Here is a 19072-nt window from a genome sequence, read left to right on the forward strand (position 1 = left end):
CATCTGCCTCGACCGGTTGGGTTAGGAAGGAGGGAGAGGGAGGGAGAGAATAACGAGAGAAGAACATAGCATAACACAGGTTCCATATCAGAGTCTGGTTCTGCTCGAGGTTTCTGCCTCTTAAAGGAAGTTTTTCTCTCCACTGTCTCCTAGTGCTGCTCATGGTGGATTTGTTGGTCTCTCTCTGTAAATACCTATTTTAAAGGGTATGGTCTAGACCTGCTCTATATGAAAAGTGCCTCAAGATGTTTACTGGTGAGGCCAGTAATATAGCAGTAGTAATGATAGTAATGATAATTAAAGTATTAACTGCTAACACAGCAATACAACTAATAGCAGTAAAGTAATTAAATTCTAGCAGCAGTGTTGAGTGGAGTTGTAGCAGCAGCAGGAGACTTGTCATCACAGATCAGACTCTACAGCTCCAGAGGAAGAAATACCTGCAGAAAGAGACAGAAGAGGAAAGAGAGACAAAAGAGCACAATACTACAGGAAAGGGAGATATTGAGTTAGTAACATCATAGATGGGATCATGTTTGTTTCCTGATTCTTTGCTGCAGTCAACATTAGTTTCACCATGACCATGAATTTTCCTTGACCTTAGACATAAATGAGTTAATAACTTCAATCCAAACTGCGATTATTTTTTCTAATCATGTTATATTTTTGCCTTTACCTAACTAAACCATAGCCATAGCTGAAAACAGTTTTGTTTTTAACTGTTTTAAACAGCTTTGGAAGCCACTGACAAATTATTTCTTCCTGACGACAGAGGGCATCAGATAAGAAAAAAATTTATCAGCATTTCTGGAGGGTGATGACAAATGTCCCTGTTTTTATTTCATAACCAATTTGCTTAGGAAGAAGAGATTGGACACACGCACATACACACACCTGCCCGGGAACAGTTTCAGAACTCGTCACTGTCTGAAACAAAAAGCTGAAAAACTTTTTGACGAGGAATCCGATCAACAGGACTCTGGTGGGAAAAGACAAACACACATCCACCAAAGACAGACACTCAGGAGAGAAGAACTGAAGAAGCAAATAGAAGAAAACCCAGAAAGAAGGAAACCGAGAGAGACAAGAGAAAGTGAAGACACGGGTTGACCGAGACGTGAGGAGAGGAGGGAGTGTTTAAATGTCAGTGTTTTAGATGACAGCAGTCCCAGCCCTAATCCCCCTGAATCTGCTCTCTGCTTTCTGACACAAAAACCACTTCAGCGGAGTGGAGTGAGGCATTCCATTTCAGCACACAAAAGGAATACATAAGAGCATCTCTCAGAGTCTTAGTAATGGTTAATTAATGTTACAGTATTATATAAGAGGAAAAGTAAATAGAGATCAGTAAAGCATTTCAACAGAGATGACACTCACCTGCTCACATGCAGAAAAGGAATCATTTTTATTAGTATAAAGAAACATTAGGGCATTAAAGGGTTATGTAATGCGATTGCATATGTATGAATGTTGACCCCTCACTGGGCTGTTTGATTGAAAGGCTGATCAGATGTTTACTTCCACAGTGTGCCATCTGATTCTTAGTCCCCATGCTGTGAACAAGTCAGCTGATGCCTTACTTATCACTCATCACAATTCACCCTTCACTCAGCCCATTTCTGCTTATTTTTCTTGAGCGGTCCTTTCAGACATTGCAATGCTTTAGATGACAGTATTCAGGCCAGTTACATTGAAAAACAGACTGTCCAACCCATTAGACTTAAGACCTTAAGTCTTACCTCATCTGGTAAATTACACCATTTATTCTCCACTCAAATACTGAAAACAACCTCTGCTTGATTACCTGGCAAGCACTCTGGTCATGTGAGTGAATTTCCTCTTGAATGAGCACAGGCTGAATGAGCCTCTCTCCTGCCAGCAGTCCACCAGTAAGCCTATATACAGTAACACCCAGGCTATCTGGTGTGGTTCAAACAAATGTTGCATTTTCCCATTTGATTTGTGTGAAAGTTGTCATTCAAAGGTCAGACTGAAATCTATACCTTTTCAGCGTACTCAGCTATAGTTCCTTTGCTGTGTGAAAACAGAACAAATCAACCACATGATCAAAGAGTGTTTGGTAGCAATGATAATTTATATGCAACATGAGTTCTGGAATCTGTTGATACATTAGAACGTGAAATACGAGTTCTACCAGGGCTCATCTTATTTCATCTATGTTAACAGTTCCTAAATAACAAAGAAGTGAAGCATTCATTCAGCACCCATTTTATACAGTAAAAGGGTGAGCCGACAGATGCCGAGGCTACATCGTGCCTCTGACTCTGCGATGCCGACACGCTGCATAAAATCGCACACTGGGGGCAGTGTATTTGAGGGTCTTCTTAATGCCAGTATTGTGCAATCTCTGTCGCAGTTGCACTTTTGAGTAATAATGCTGATAAGAGACTATTTGTTGAATGACATGAAACAAACTTAAGGTGTACAGTAGAGCTTAGTTGCCTAAACTCTCCCAGATGTCAAAATAGTTGTGTAATGGTGTCATTGATGAATGATGCTCTGCTGTTTGGGACGCTAGATCAGAAAACACACATGGATTGCTTTGGTTGAACCTTTTCAGTCGTTTTCAGCCAGAGGTGACGGAGAAGCATGTTTTTTAATTTTCTTTTTTACTCTGGGACTTCACATATGTTTATCTTTGTGTGTGTGTGTATGTGTGTTCCCAATCCTTCCCCCCAAAAAAAGGGAAAATATGTACTCTGTTAAATTTCTCATGAGAAGATTGGATTACAAGACAGAACGAGTGGGACTGAGTGACAGAAAGATTGGAACAGATTGGATTAGAAGAAGGAATGACTGAGTCACATAAAGTGACAGAGAGAGTGATAGTGAGATGACAGAGGAAAATGTGATTGTTTGTCATTGTGCGTGTGTGTATGGCTGAGAATATCATTATGTCTATGAGCATGTGACAGTATATGGATGTACGTGTATGGAGGAGTGCAGCTTGCTTGCACAGATGTGTGTGTGTGTGTGCTCCTGTGTTTCCTAGCCCACATGCTGATGCCTGTCAAGTCAAGGAAACTTCAAGCAATTTGTGTTTTTATAAAAGAAAAAAAAAAGCTTCAACTTCACAGTCGGTGGCTGCATATAAAACGACACAGTGGCCTGACATAGCCTTGTTTCAGTCTCTATGCTGCTGCTGCTGCTGCCTCCGGCATCACTCCCTGGCCCATCGCCCAGTATGGAAATACCCCTGAGCCTTAATGGACATTTCATTTAATAATCAGTGATTGATCACTGTTGGTAATGATGTATAAGCAGGAAGATTCAGCGATGAAGAATATTCTCAGTCAATAACTAGAAAAGGTAGAGGGCTCTGCAGAAAGACAGGGGACTGTGTTGCCAATAGCAGAATGTCTCCCTAACTCTCCAGTTGTCAATATGGCATCTCTTTATTTGCCAGTGGCAATTAGCACCATGGAGTCATGTTGTTGAGTTAGAGTCACATCAACCTCACAGAGCTAATTAGACACACTTGACCTTTTCTACATGAGGCTAATTTTAGAGATGGGACTTCACTTTAAGACAAGAGTAGGTGGGTTGAATCAGGGGGTTTAAAATGTTTATGTAACATAATGGTGTTACATGTTTTACCTGTACATGTGTTACATGTGTAACATGTTTAATGCTGTAAACACACAATATTGGTAGCTGATTTATTTGCATACACTTTCTACCATGTAGTTAGCTTGAACTAATCTTGATGAATTTGTATGTAGAGGTGGCATAGTTTAGCTCTGTACTGTACTGCTTTAATCAGACCCATTCCATAGCATGACCTCTCATTTATACTTGTGAAAGAGAGACATGTTCAGTGTTTCCCCTCCCACTGTCTTGGCAGGGCAGCCCGCCCCACCAAAACGTGACCTCCTCACCCTCCCAAGAAAAGCAAAGAAAAAAATATAAAAATGAAAAGGTAATTTACGTTCGGGTCTCTCTCTCTGCTTCCTGTTTGACGTGTGTCTCTGCGTATGCGTTTGCACACAGCAGCGAAGAACCCCAGAGGAGACAGGTGGACAAGTCGCCATTAAGTGCAGGAAAAGCTCTGTCAAGCGTTGAAAGTCGTTGAGTATCATAGATGGACAGACGACAACCCCAAACGTCGACCAAATTATACTTACTACAATAATTTTACAGTCATTTTCAAATTCTACAAATCTTGTTTCTTAAACATTATATATGATAAACAGCATATATCTGTAAAAAATGCAACATCGTCATTTTATCGAAATGAGGAAACCTGTAACAAGACATTTTCATGAGTGTATCTGCAAAGTTGCAAAAATGTTCCCATTATAACATAAAGCACATAAAGCATAAGGCAGGTTTTTACTTTTTGAAAGAAATATTCCCCTAAACTTAACTAAAGTATTGTTGTGTCCCAGCCACATGCAGGACCTCAATTCTTTGCATTTTATGTAAATGTAATGGCGGCAGTGTGTAAGATGTTGCCAAGACGTTTGGTAAAACTATTTTAGTAGCATACAGTATACATGTGTTGGAGATGCAGTTGATTCTTCACATGAGATTGATGTTTTCAAGCTAAAATTCCTGCAAAGTGATTGAATACACCTGGTGTCAATACAGCAGCCTTCTACAGTAGCTTTATTTTTATCAGTACTAGTAGGAGCTCACTATCAATTTGTATTTTTTTATTTTTTTTTTCATTTTATTTGACTTATTTTATTTTACATTATATATTTATTCAGTATACCTCATGGTCTGGTTGTGTAAATAATTGAGTGTGTATTTTACTACTACACTGTCTTGTGGCTAATGAGCTCCTCACCATCATAGTTGTCATTGATGTTTTTTCATCCTCAGGTCTGTGGCAGATGCAACCTCTGGACACCTTCCGCAATCAAACACACACAGTGACAACACACACATTCAAATACACAAGTATGCACACGAATATACATACATAGACCCTAAGATGTTTGAAAGTCAACCATGTCTGTGATATTTAGTGGCATTTAATATGCATGAAAGCGCCAGTGCTATTTCTGTTTGTTGCAGAGTTACACTGATTGGAATTTACACACACACACACACACACACACACACACACAGTCATGTGGTGATACATATTGGTACATCTGCTCTACTGAATATGATGGAAATAATCAGTACATGTGTGTAGTGGAGGAGAGTGGGAAGAGTCTGGAGCACCAGGAGAAAACCCATGCAGACACAGGGAGAACATGAAAACTCCACGCAGAAAGGCCCTTAACTTTCTTTCTGTGAGCCAACAGTGCTAAGCACTGCACCACTGACTATGTTTTTGATTTTTTCCTTATATATTATCTTGTTTTGTCAACTTAACCATGAATAAATTATATGTTAAGATCAATGCTGAAACAGGATTCGAATCCAGGCCTCCGTGTTTAAGAGGCTTTACCTCTGGGAGTACTTTGTGGAAGTTAACAGCTCCAAATAGTCAAATTTAACGGTTAGAAATTAAATGTCGGTCTTTACTATCATTCAGTCATTGGCCTTCAAAACCAATTCCCACCTTATTTTTGAAATCTTGAACTGAGTTGTATTCCCCTTTAAAGGGATATCTTTAGTTACTTAAAATGAGAATTTGGTGGCCTGCCCCCTTTAAATGTTTTACTACATCTTTCAGTGATGTTTTACTGTAGAGACAGACAAGAAAGGAAAGAGAGAAAGCTATGACAGCATAAAATGAGCTGGGATTCATTCCCATGCAGCTGCATGGACGTGGCTTTTACACTAATTGGTTTTGTCACCAGGAAGCCCAGGGCTTCCTTTTTAAGATCTCCTTTACGTCATGTACACAAATGGGGGAAAAGCATTTTGGAAGAAGCTGATTTTCACTAAAATGTAGCTTTTGGCTGTTATGGTAACTCAGCAGGCAAAGGCACATGCAGTGTGTGTGTGTGTGGTGTGTGTGTGTGTGTGCACTAATTCTCATCTCACCTTTCATGTCACTGCTGCACAATTTCTATTAAGGAAACACAACTTGAAAATAATGGTTTAAAGAAAAGTGATCTTTTGTGGAGTAAAATAGACAAAGCTCTGTCTACAGGGGATTGTAAAGAGATAGGAGCTGCATGGAGAAAGACTAGGCTACCCTTAACCCTTAAGGATATTCAGCATTTTTCTCAGTCTTTTTTTGTTTATTTTTAGGAGAATATCACTTTTGTGTCTTTTTTCTTTTCTCACTTGTGTAGTTTTAACCACTTAACCAAACTGGTTAATTTTATTAAATACACATTTTAGCCTAAAAAAGTGGCCTTCAGCTATTAAAATAAAATAACTGATATAGTGGATATTTTCATTTTTCTGCAAATTTAAACAACCACGAACTGCTCCTGTTCGAAAAATGCAGTTTGTTGAAACAGTATGTTTTTTTTGTTGTTTTTTTTTTGTTCTTGTTCATTTCTTTTTATAGCCTCAGTTTTAATAAAAAGCTACACACCCTGATTCTGTGACTGTGACACTGACATGTGACAAAAATAGAGCAGATGTGCACATCAAATCCTGCTGTTGGCCAGTGTGATGGCTTCTTCCTCTGTCAGGAGTGCAACAGCTGAAGCCAGGGAGGGAGCACTCTGCATTGCATTGGCATTTTACCATTGAACCAGGATTACAGAGCACTTTTGATTCGCTTTGATAGTGTGATAATCCTTGAGATTTTCACTTCACCGCTGTGAGATTCCAGCAAAGGCATTAAAATGTCAGCCTCACGAGTACAGTAAAATGTTAGACTTACAGATTTAGACATTCATTTCAGTGCAAAGCTCACTGTGGACTGAGGATGAATTGAAGCATTTTATCTTTTGCCTCATTAAAAACAAAGGAAAAGCTGTTACATATTATTGAAGCTCCAAATTACCCATAAATCCAATGCATTGTATCACTGGAGCCATTCCTTATGCAATATTACACAAACATATTTTCTGCTGAGTCTTGCCTCAAAGCCTGAAGTCAAAATCCATATTTCTTTCTTGTGTAAGTAGGGTCACAAACTCGGGTTTAAAACCTCTGCAGTTCCTGTCATGCCATATTTCACAGAGCAGTGGGTGAACACAAAGTAAAGCTGACAAGTCTCACTGCATAAGGAGAGAAAGCTTGGTTCAAAACAGCTTGACTCCATGATAAATGGACTGTCCACTGGTCTATTAGCTGACAGTGTTGGTCAAAATGAGTCAGTTTGCAAAGAAAAAAAAATAAAAAAAAATATTGGTTGTCTCTTTAGACACGTAGTCCTGATACATCCTAAGATGTACTTGGAGAGACTGGATTGGTCAGTGACTACTGAACTGCTTTGGCCGCTCTTCAATCCCCCAACCACTGATGTCAACAGTGTAGTTATTACAATTTTTTGTTTGTTACTTTTCTCCCCCTTTAGGTTAAGGTATCCAAATTGTTAAGTTTAGAAGTTTTAATTGCTTATAAAGTCAGAAATTAGAAAAGGCTTTCATCTTATTCACATATTATTGTCGGAACAAAGCAGCAGCAGCTAAAAAATAAAAAAAATAAAAAATCTTTTAAATCACTTTTCTTTGAGTCCAGTGCTTCATACAGATGTTGAGATATTAGAATACCTGTTACCTCATCACTCATCACAGACATAGTTTACTTAAAACCATAAACCCTGTCTCCACTTGAGAGAAGAAACACTCCATAACTGTGAATAATTGCTTCAAATCAAATGGATGTGAAGATGCTCTTGAATGCTACTATAGTTATTACATGTATTATGACATGTACGCTATGTTTGATTTGCTGTTTGATCTTTTGACTAATGCATGTCCTGGGCCCTGATGCCCCCACACTGAAATGTTACTGTGAAAGACATTTGACTGATACACTACCATTCTAAAACTCAAATGCATCTGCCCTGGAAAACTTGCAGTGTATGCTTTCTAAGTAGATGAATGGCTCAGAAAAGATTCCTCCCATTCCAGGCCTTTTGCTGCTTTGAATTGACTCACTTACACTGACAGTGTGGATGTTTGTCTTGTCAGCAAGCAGTATGAGGAAAGATAACAGTGGAGGAATGCAAGAATAAAATTATCAGTGCAGGGGAAGGGGAGGAGCAGAATGGGAAGTATGAGAAGATAAAATGAGTGGCAAGAGGAAGCTGAGAAAAGAACAAGAAATGTAGTGTGTGCACGAGACAAGGTTGAGTGAGCATGAAGGCTGTTAGGTCTCAAATGCGTCATGTCTGCTGGTTTACAACCCATGCAGTCTCGGCCAGTCACTGTTTGTGTTTGCAATGGGATATTTTAGGATACTTTAGAAAACATGTGAGTTATCAGCTTGGTAGATTTACTGAGGGTACTGATGGTTTCACAAAAAAATGGCTTCTGCAGCTTTAGGTCAGAGAAAAAATGCATGAGTGAGCCATGACTTAAAACAAACAAGTTACAACAGGTTTTTTCTTCCTTTTTTTAAACTTTTTTTCAGCTATTTTTCAGCTAAAGGTGTGTGGAAGGTTTGCTGTTGTTGTTGTTGTGGTTTATTATTTTGTTTTGTTTTTCCTGCAAACATCCATATCACTGTTGTTATGATCAGTTATGGCTATAAAACCAGATGCTGGTGCTCTAATTTACACTTTTTCACATTTAGTTACATTCTGCTGGTGAGAATGAATCTCATGAAATAATTCTTAATCCTATCTGTCTCTCCTGTGCCTACTCTTACTACATATACCACAGGTATCTGGAATCACTGTGTTATTTGGCAGCACTATCATATCATATCACAAAACACTGTGTTTCAAGGAAAATGTGGTAAAGGAAAGTAAAGAATATCAGGATGATTAAAATGATTTAAGTTCTACTTTACATTTGTTCGCCTGAGACCACTTGGTCAAGGTTAGTGGAGGGATCCTGGCCATGACTTAAGGAGATCTATGTTGACAGTTGGTGGAGATGGTAGGGATGCAAATAGTGGTCTTTGTTATCAAAGTCACACATTTTATATGCCCAACTATCCACCCACACCTCCCTCCTGAGGTACTGTTTTTGTTTTGTATGAAGTGCTTGCTAGGCACCTGCTTTCCCTGCACATTCCTGATGTCGAAATTGTAACTTTTCAAAACAGACAATCCAACATGCACTTTACACAGGAATCAGCATAATCAACAGAGATTTGAACCTTTCCCTCTGTCTCTTAACCTCTTGCTTTTTTATGTATGCCATGAATGCCTTCAAGGACAGACATTTGCTCTTAGACATGGCCATACATCACTTCCTATGAAACTCTTAAATCCAACCATAGTCTGGCCTTAAGAAGTTCTATGGCATTATTGTACTTCTACCACTTCTACTTCTTGCACTACTATATTACCTCTACCTTTGCTTTGCATCAGAGAGATGAGTTAAGTGGTTGCTCACAGTCGCAGTATAGTTGCATTGTTTTACTACAACCTTTGTACAAATAGGAATATTTTTTTCTGGAAGTCTTGAGACAGTAATACAACTAGATTAGAGTGCAGTATCTCTCTGGAAAGTACAGGGTATTTATTCCATAGAATGTAATTTCTCTCACTAATGACTTACTGTCACAGTGGCTGGTTGAACTTTAAGGTGACATCACAAATCATCACAACCATCATATCATCAGGTGACATAAAGCCATGTGATGATCACCATATGAGATCACATTTTTATTCAATTCTAACACTAGGTCTGCTGTGATTATGCAAATGCTTCATAGTTTGTTGCAGTGTCAAGACAGTGAAACACTTTTTAAGTCTCCAGTCAATGCTAGTGTGAGACAGAAGATGGAAACAGTATCTATTTGAATTATACCTTTTTCCCACAAGCTTGAACCTCATACGCACCATACCATAAGAGATGAGAGAGAGAAATCTGTCCATGCCACACACCCATCTAACCCATGTACTGTGTGCTTTGGCACCATGACATTACCATAAAGTACAGTTCCTGTACTTATAGGGCACTGCTCATAGTCTCTGTTAATTCCTCTCATCAGGGTTTGCTGAAGTGCATTAGACTCCCAGTTTTACCTTGGGGAATAGATTCTGTATTTATAGTTTACAGCCTGTAGGGATTTTATCCAAGGTCAGTAGTAGATTACCTATTTGGCTCATTGAGCCGTGCGCTCTGTTAGATCCCCTATTTTAATGTGCATTGGTGATTGATTAAGCTGCTGTGTTTCTATGCTGCTGTGGACCTTGACTGATGCATACAGAGAGCAATATGTGTGTGCGGATAGCTCTTGTGCTGAATTTGCGATCAATGCATGGACTCTCCCTACAATAATTACCTCATATAGGAGACGGGGAACGCCCGAGGGTTGAGTGTATGTATTATTCTTACTTCCCCACTGGCTTTTTGAGTCATGGATTGTTGCACAGTGTCAGAGAGTGTGAAACTCCTCTTCATCAGTCTCCAATCAATGCTGATGGTGGAGAGAGGGAGCTATGAGGATAGACGAAAGAGAGGGACAGGGATAAAACAAGCAGCTGCATCTAACAAAGAAAAGACAGTATAGACTGAAAATAAAAATGTAATATTTTCTGTATTGAGTGATTAGAGAGAGGACAATGTGGTGGCATGAAAAGGAAATTTGGCATCATATAACCTGGGTCTTAATAATGTAGCTATTGTTAATTTTGTTAATAACATACTCACTAAGTTACTTGCAGAGATCTGGGAACATGGCTTCTCCATTAAAAAGAAATTCGAAAAAAAGAAAGTAAGTCGTAAGAAACATGAGCTGCCAGGTTCTAAACCCAGGATAGCCAAACTTAAAAGGTCAATGGTAAACCCATTACTGAAACTGTCCATCTTAACAGTTATGCAAGTTTAACGTAGGTGGTTTAGAGAATCTGGCTTTACTGTTGGTTTACAACCTGTCTGAGTATGACTGCTCATCCGACTTTGTTGTAACAGAAATTGCAATGGTGAGTATTGTGTTATAAATATGGTCAAAACTACAAAATGTTCCCTTTCATATGCACTCAGTGGCCTCTTCATCAGGTACTCCTCGTGAGTTTAATTTCCATAATGCCTATCAGTAAACAAGTCTTTTTTTGTACACACTGTACAGGCAGCATAGTTTGGTAATGGCTTATTACTGAGTTCATAGTTTGTGCTGGTGTTGTACTGGACAGCATTATATTATATATTATATTTTCTAAAATCAATTACCAAAAACATTATGAGCAGATGCAGGCATGGGTGTTATATTGTATTGCATTTAAATGTTTTCTGAAGAAAATCCTGAAAATCTTCATGTTTGATACCAAAAATCAATTCAGCAGATTTCCCTCCAAATCTGACTTCACATGAAATGCACAGTGCTGTGTAGAGGCCAGTCTTGTTAATTTATTATTCTATTATGGCACTTTTAAGAATTTGAAAACTTGTTCTTGGGAATAGTAGTTGAACAAACAGCCTGACAGCAGTCTGGATTAAACAGATGGTGTGACCAAAACTGCTCACAACAGGGGTCAAAGTTCTCAGCCAGGAGTCAGTGAACAGCCAGAGGAAGATCAAGGAGGACATTCACACCCAAATGCCATAGTTGAACAGAAATTGGGGTACAGACAAGGACATAAGTGGAAAAAAAAAGTTTAGGAAAGATATATATTATTTTTATAAATATATAGAATGATCAGAGACAGAGTCAGATAGAAAGAAGGTAAGTTTCAGATTCATAAACAATGATCAGAGCTGATACCAGCTGAGACCTCACCAGTGTGGCTGTTTGTTCTACCCAACCACACACACACACACACACATATGCTCACAGTGACAGGTAAGGGAGCACAGGTCACTGTTGTGGCCTCCCTGTCACTGGGCAGTTTAGAATTGACGCCTGATTGCTGAGTGATGTCTTTCTCTCTCTCTCTCTCTGAATCTATGTGTGTATTCATAATTGGGTAAGTGTGTGTGTGTATGTGTGTGTGTGTGTGTGTTTGTGTGTGTGATGGGAGCTGTCATGGAGCTGTCTTGTCTGTTCTGATCCCCACTAACCCTCAGTCAAACAACATGCCACTGTAATAGCAGCACATGTGCAGTACAGAGAACTGCCATATCAGTCACACTCTCTTTGATTCTTTTAGTCTCACAGGTTTTCACACATTGCTCATCCTTCTTCGTATTTTGTGTGTCTTTGTGGGTCATTCAAGGGCATGGTTTACAGAGATTTTGAAATATCCAGTGTATTGTGTTGATTAAAGTCTTCTTAGTGTGTTTGCATAAAAGCCTGCAGCTTTCATAGTTTTAGAACCTTTGGAATTCCTAGTCCATTGGATGATGGGTAATTCTTCAGTATAATTAAAAAAAAGAAAAAGAGCTGTTGACATGTTTATACCACATAAAACAAATGTCAGAAATGTAGATAAAAACTCCTCAAATGTTTTTGAGGGTTAAAACTTGACTTAAACATTCTCTCCTAGTTTGGAAATGTTACCACTCCCTGTTACCACACTTAAGATATCTGACCTAGTCTACCTTAACTGAGCAAATAATGTTTTCTGTGCTGACCATTGGAGGTTAATTTTAGTTTTATCTGTGTTACAACCCCAAGACAGCTGTAAGGTAGTGTTTAAATGTGTAGACAGTAGTTATAAATCAAGATAAGGTAATACTACATACAATACTACATAATGACAAAGTGAAAACAGGATTTTAGAAAATTTGGCAAATTTATTAAAAAAGGAAAAAACTTAAATATCCCACTGATATACTGTAACTATTCAGACCCTTTGCTATGAACTTGAAATTTAGCCCAGACAGGACTGTGTGTGGGGTGTATATTCCGTATTGACTGTAGATTAATGAGAGAGAGAGAGAGAGAAAAAAAAAAAAAAAAAAAAAAAAATATATATATATATATATATATATATATATATATATATATATATATACTGTATATAATTTTGGCCTCATTTTGGCATGAGGTTGCAACATTCCAAAATGTAAAAAAGTGAAGGGGTCTGAATATTTTCTGAATGCACTGTACATACAATATTCTTCAATTCGCAACTGTCGTAGCATCATGGAAACGAATCACTGTATTACAAGAAAAGTTTATCCATTATGATTTTACAAAAAGAAATATAGTGTTATGTCAAACAACAACAACAACATAAATGGATATGTCAGTACAATAAAGGGCTCTTACTTAAACTGAAGAGGGTATGTAGCAATGAAAATAAACTACTGTCAATTTTAAAAGATTCTGTGGAGGTTGTAACAACTGTCTTTGTAAACCAGCATCAGCACCATGCTACACTATTACAATTGAACTGAAATATTCTGTTTACTGTAATAATGCATCATTTTATACATGTTCAGCCCAAAATTCATCAAAGGTCAATGGGAGCTTTTGAATCGGGACTAGGGAGTTTTGAAATTAACTACCCAAGATGTATTTGAAAAGATGGAGACAAGGGACAGTTTAAGATGTTAATAGTGTTGGGATTAAAAAAACAAAACAAAAAGAAAAAAAAATTTTACTGTGTGGTGTCTGCTTAAGTATAAGCACACAGCATTCTGTCACTCAGCACAGCGTATGCTAAAAGGCTAACATGAATCTTCCACAGCCATTATGTGTTGCTTTGACAGTGATCTCTCTATGCAATGTATTCTATAAACAGGTAACACATCCCTAGACAGTGGATGTTCTGTGTTTCTTAGACGTTTCACATTTTGAAAGAAGCAATACTTGTGTCTTGGTGCTTATTCAGCACATAGAAAGCACAAGTCAGCTCTTGCTTATCAAATTGCTTGTCAAATTCACAAAGAGAGCGGGGAGACTGCTGTAGGACAGAATGATATGCAGGGAGCTGGCTTCCTCTTTAAAGTCACTGGAGAGAGATGGTTGGCCTTGAAATAAACCGCCAGGATGCTGAATGATAGAGGAATTATTAGTCATCAACATCAGCTACCAACGAGAGGTATCTTTAACCTTTACAGTCATTCATCCCCAATTGTATATTCCATTAACATGTTCAAACCAACACAATAATTTGCGTTCACTTTTCCCATTTTAGACACAATATGTCTTTTAACCTTTGTCATGTTAAAGCTCATGGTCATATCAGTTTCATAAAGACAGATGGAAATGTATAAGGTTTGCATTAAACTGTTGACCATTGGCACTGTGGCTAATGAAGGTTGGAAAGGACTGGAGGGGTCAATTCCTTTTCAGTAGATGCCTATTTGAAGCCCTATGACATCATGTTGTGGACGTCCTTGGTTTACGTGTGCCTGTGTGTGTGTGTATGTGTGCGTGTGTGTGAGAGCGGGCTAAAGCACTGCCAGTATGCTGTTCTATTTTTCTGTGCCATGCACCTTGCAAGTGTACATTCCTTTCTTCAAGACTGCATGTTTTCAGATCTGTTATGTGGCATCTCTGTATGCTCTTTGTGGGTGTGTGAATGTGTCTGTATTTGTCTGTCTTACTTTTGTTTAAGATACCATGTGTTTGTGTCTCTCTATGTACAACAAACTTGTATTAAAATGATAATTTGGTGGTTTTAATAAAGAAGCATTTGACCACTTCCCCTGTCAAACTAATCCCCCAGCTACTTAAATGCTATTAACCCGTCTCAAGTTCAACAGCAAGAAGACCACATAACTTAAAGTAATAGTTTAAAATACAATAGCAAACTATACTTGCAGAGATTTAGGAAATCAACACTGAACAAAATCAATCTTTTCTGTCTGCTAAATAAGGCCAGTTAGTAATAGGTTAGCTTAGCCTTAAAATGGAAATGCCTTGCTTGGTTTTTATCTGTGTGTGTGTGTGTGTGTGCGTGCGCGCGCACACTCACAATATGGATTATTATTAAAATTGGAATATCAGGAGTTTATTAAAGTATTATTCAAATTAAACCGTTCAGAAATCTCCATGCCATGCAGACAAGGCTTTAACCATCTAACCGTATCATACTGTAGCTCACATTGGCAAAGTGAGAAGAGGAAAAAACAAGACATTAATCCTCCATTATTTAAATAGCAGGGAAAATAGAAATAAATTTGCCCATTCTCTGGTATCTGCTTTTCTCATTTCTGTCTCTATCTTCCATTCCTAAAGCAGGGTATGCTTCCCTGCATTGCCCCTGCAACCAAACCTAAGCATGACATTGGATGTACACGTTTGTGTGTGTGTGTGTGTGTGTGTGTGTTTAGGCCCATGTACTGTTAACACACACTGAAAATACAACAGGGGGAGTTTGTCACATGCTTCTGTCAAGTGCTCTGCTCTTAAAAATGCTGCCTTTTTCTCTCTTACAGTGATCATTTAAAATTGTTAACGTAATGTCTGTGATATGTATAATTGATGCTGCTGTATGCACTATTTCAAAGAGGTTTATGTCTTTTGATCCTAAGAGGTTTATCCTCAGTTAAGTCTTCATTTTGAACAGAGAACTAATATTTTTTCATCATTTTTTTAAAGTCCCTCTTTTCTTGCTCCTTAACTTTCTTAAATGAAGCAATATACAGTAAATTTCTACTGTAAACATGTGAAGTGGACATTGTGGTAATGTTTACCCAGTCTCCTTGTCAGTGTGAAGATTTTTCCAAAAAAAAGGGGCAATAGAAACATTGATTATTGACATATTTTCTTATCTTTTGAGAGCATCTTTTGAAAGCTGTGTGTGTTCTTTATCACCCTGTTTTCCTCCATCTTCTCCTTCTTGGTCCCATAGGTCCCCTTACAAAGAAACACACTGATGATTTAGGTGATAGTGACCGCACGGACGACGAAGGTATTTTTTCCCCTGATGCCAAACTGATTTGCATGACAAGGGAAACCAAACTTACCCTTTCTCCTCCAATTTTTATCTTCTTTGATTTTCTTACATTTCTTGTCCTTTTTTTGAAAGTGATGGACATTTTCTTTTTGCTCTTTACTCGTAAACTCTCTTTTTTGGCTGGATGTGTTTTGTCCTTTTCAGCTTGATGTCTAAAGTTTACATGTCTCCCACATTCTTTGGTATTAATACTGTAATATAGATTCTCTGCTTGGATTTGCTGTTTCCTTTACCTTTTCTTTCCTTTTCTATGTTGCATCCCACCAGCAGATCAAGTAACTATTAACCCTTCAGCCAGCTCTTAACACATTTTTGCATGTTTTTTTTTTTTTCTTTTAATTCGTCTCGTTTTTAAAATCAGATCATGTACCAAAGACCAACCACTGGCTAACTGGCTTGCACCTATACTAACACTTAGTCCTGTTCATGTTTTAGGCGTCAAACCAAAAACCTTTGTACAATATGTGATGAGAACAACATAAAAAATATTGGACAAAATCACCTCTGTCAACCGTCTGGTTGTTGCAGAGACATGTGGGTTGTTATCTCCTGGCTCTGAGCTAATTTACTACATGCCAGTATGTGAAGCTAACTTTCTGGACACCCATTTGCAGTGGCTGTTGGATTGAGAACTTAAGTCTCAAGATGCCAAATTAGTTTAGTTTTATAGCTACATAAAATACAGATTGGTGAGCAATCCTGACAGACTTGGCAATAATGACTGAGCCGCCATTTGGGTAGAGCTGATTTCAAGTGACATCACTGTTGTTACGGTTTTAATTGATCATCTGGGCTCTCCATTTTAATGCAACCTAAACAGCACATAAATACTCAGTTTCTATTACATTGTAATTGTGATGGCCGACTCGTGGCTTTTGTCAATGCCGTGATTTTCAAATTTTGAGGACTGCTTACACAACAGATTGTAATTTAAATTTTACAAGCATCTGTGAGGGACAGAGCTGCTGCAGAGGCAGAAATAATCTCAGTGGTTGAGTTAAATCACCAGAGAACCAGTTTCTGTGAGTAACAGACTGAAGAGAAGACATAACATTATCAAACTTGATAATGTTAGTAATGGTATAGATGATTTCACAGATTTTATGTATACACACGAACTTAAACACTTGAAACTGAGGTAAAATGCAATAAAAATTCATTAATATTTTATGCTTTTAAGGTATTTAATACTTGATGAGGATTGACATATGCTGATGAAAAAAATACTAGAGGGAACCAGTTGATACCAGACAAAGACTATAGGACTAAAACACTGCAATCGCCTCTCTTGATATTCAAATTAAGTGCTGTTTGAAAGCTACAGCAGTGTGCTAGAAATCCATTAATCTCAATAATACAAAAAGACGGACCTTTTCTTAGTTGCCATAAACAAGCAGCCCTTTGAAATATCATATTAAGAATAAAATGTCCTTGATAAAACACTGAGATAGAGTCATATCCCCTTAAGGCCGCTACAGTGCAACTTTAATGACAGGCAGAAAGTCTTAATAAGGCACCTCTACTGTATAATGTGACGAAGTAAACAGCAATTACATCCAAATAAGACTCATAACCATCCAGATCCCTTTGATGTGTGCCATCATGCTGTTTTTCTGGGAACTCAAATACACACACACACACACACACACACACACACCAATAAGATTAGAGAGAGTCACACAGCTCACACAGATCTATTCAATGAAATCCCAGCAAGCTTCAAGTATTATCTCGATAAAGGATGCAGGGCAGACAACTAATCCAGTTTAATATAGAGGAAAATATGCTTGAGATCCCACACACACACAGTCACACACTGTGTTATCCGGGCCGACTCTGATCAACTCGGATCCCCCCCCCCCCAGCGGTTCTTGATGCTCTTACCCCTTGACCTCTTGTCGCCTTGTAGATGCAAACTCAATGAGGACATCCCCTCACCTCACCATCACTAACACCCAGCAAACCTTGGATTTTACAGTCCCTTTATACTCAGTAAAGCTGGTGTTTGTAATCCTTTTGTGCTGGGAATAGAGATGTAAACAGGAAAGTCCCTGAGAGCTGAGGATTTGTTAGAAGCTCCAATTTTTTTTTTACAACGAATATTGCTGGAGTGGTTAAGAGTGTGTATACAGAAGTGGAGATGTTGTGAATTGTTGTAGCTACCAGGCTCTTATGGGGCCCCCGGTATCATATATAAAGTATTATACGGCGATACCTGTGAGCTATTAATCTTCCTATACACTATGGATATATTACTTTGAGGGCACAAGGATATAGATTTTGCTGACAGCATGACAAGAATCCAGGAGCAGATGAAAGGATCATAAAAGATCAACTGGGGAATGTGTTACCTTGTTCCATCAGGCTCATCCATAGGCTCCAGCTGGTGACATTTCAATTGCAACTTCAACTTTGAGGGGGCATGATTGCATACAGTAAAACTGAAACCTCCTCTATCACTACCAACTGCCATATTACAAATCAAAAACAGCAGATAACATTTGATTAAAAGCAGTAATAAGATGAACGGATTAAGTCCACCTGTAGTGACAAACTAAAAGAAAAGGAAAAACCAACCAATGTAAAACCAGGAAACAATGAGTTAGCTGCAGAGTAGCCTAACACTTCATGATCTGGCATAATCTCTTCTGACACTCTGTAGACTCAACCATCCTCCAACCTAAGGTATTTTGCAATGGTACAATAAAAAGTTTTCTACTTAATGGCACATTCAGATGGAATGGAGGCGCCAATCAGGAAAGCATAAAACAAACAAAACATATTTAAGCATTGAAAATGAAAACGCCTTTCTTCTGAGGACAGTTTCACAGCACGACCTTGAATGTGTTTTTTTTTTTTTTTTTTTTTTTGTCATTAAGAGCAACAGCACAGCTCTAATACACATATACACTCACTTAGCAGTTTATTAGGCACACCTAGTTAAAATATATGCTGTCTAATACAATAGTCCTGCAATTAATTCTGCCTTTATGAAGGTTAGAATATTCAGTTATTATTAAAATTGTTTTAGAGAGTTGTTGATTCAACTGTACAATCATTTTAGAGCATGTAGTTTGTGTTACTGTAGAACTGTATTACATTATACAGAGTGGTGCTTGTGTTATTTAGACAAAAAGTTGAATCCACACCTCTCTAAAACAGTTTCATAACCATCATGCATTAGTTCAGCCAAAATTTCAGTTCCTGAAAATATCAGATCCTATTAGTAAATGTATGTAAAAATTTATTTGTACATAGCAGAAATACATTTGTTAT

General features: G+C 38.1%; 1 protein-coding gene across 4 annotated transcripts in view; it reads left to right on the forward strand.

Annotated features, from left to right (window-relative positions):
- nlgn1 (neuroligin 1) overlaps window positions 1–19072 on the forward strand; it is a 309442-nt gene that overhangs the window by 112523 nt on the left and 177847 nt on the right. For 2 of the 4 annotated variants that reach the window (XM_051077177.1, XM_051077179.1), the window contains one exon: window positions 15692–15751. The exons of the other annotated variants lie outside the window; for them this stretch is intronic. In XM_051077177.1, the coding sequence (XP_050933134.1) occupies window positions 15692–15751 (60 nt within the window). The remainder of the gene's footprint in view (window positions 1–15691; window positions 15752–19072) is intronic. 4 annotated transcript variants of the gene reach the window in all.

This window comes from Lates calcarifer, linkage group LG17 (assembly GCF_001640805.2).
Source record: "Lates calcarifer isolate ASB-BC8 linkage group LG17, TLL_Latcal_v3, whole genome shotgun sequence".
NCBI lineage: Eukaryota > Metazoa > Chordata > Actinopteri > Centropomidae > Lates > Lates calcarifer.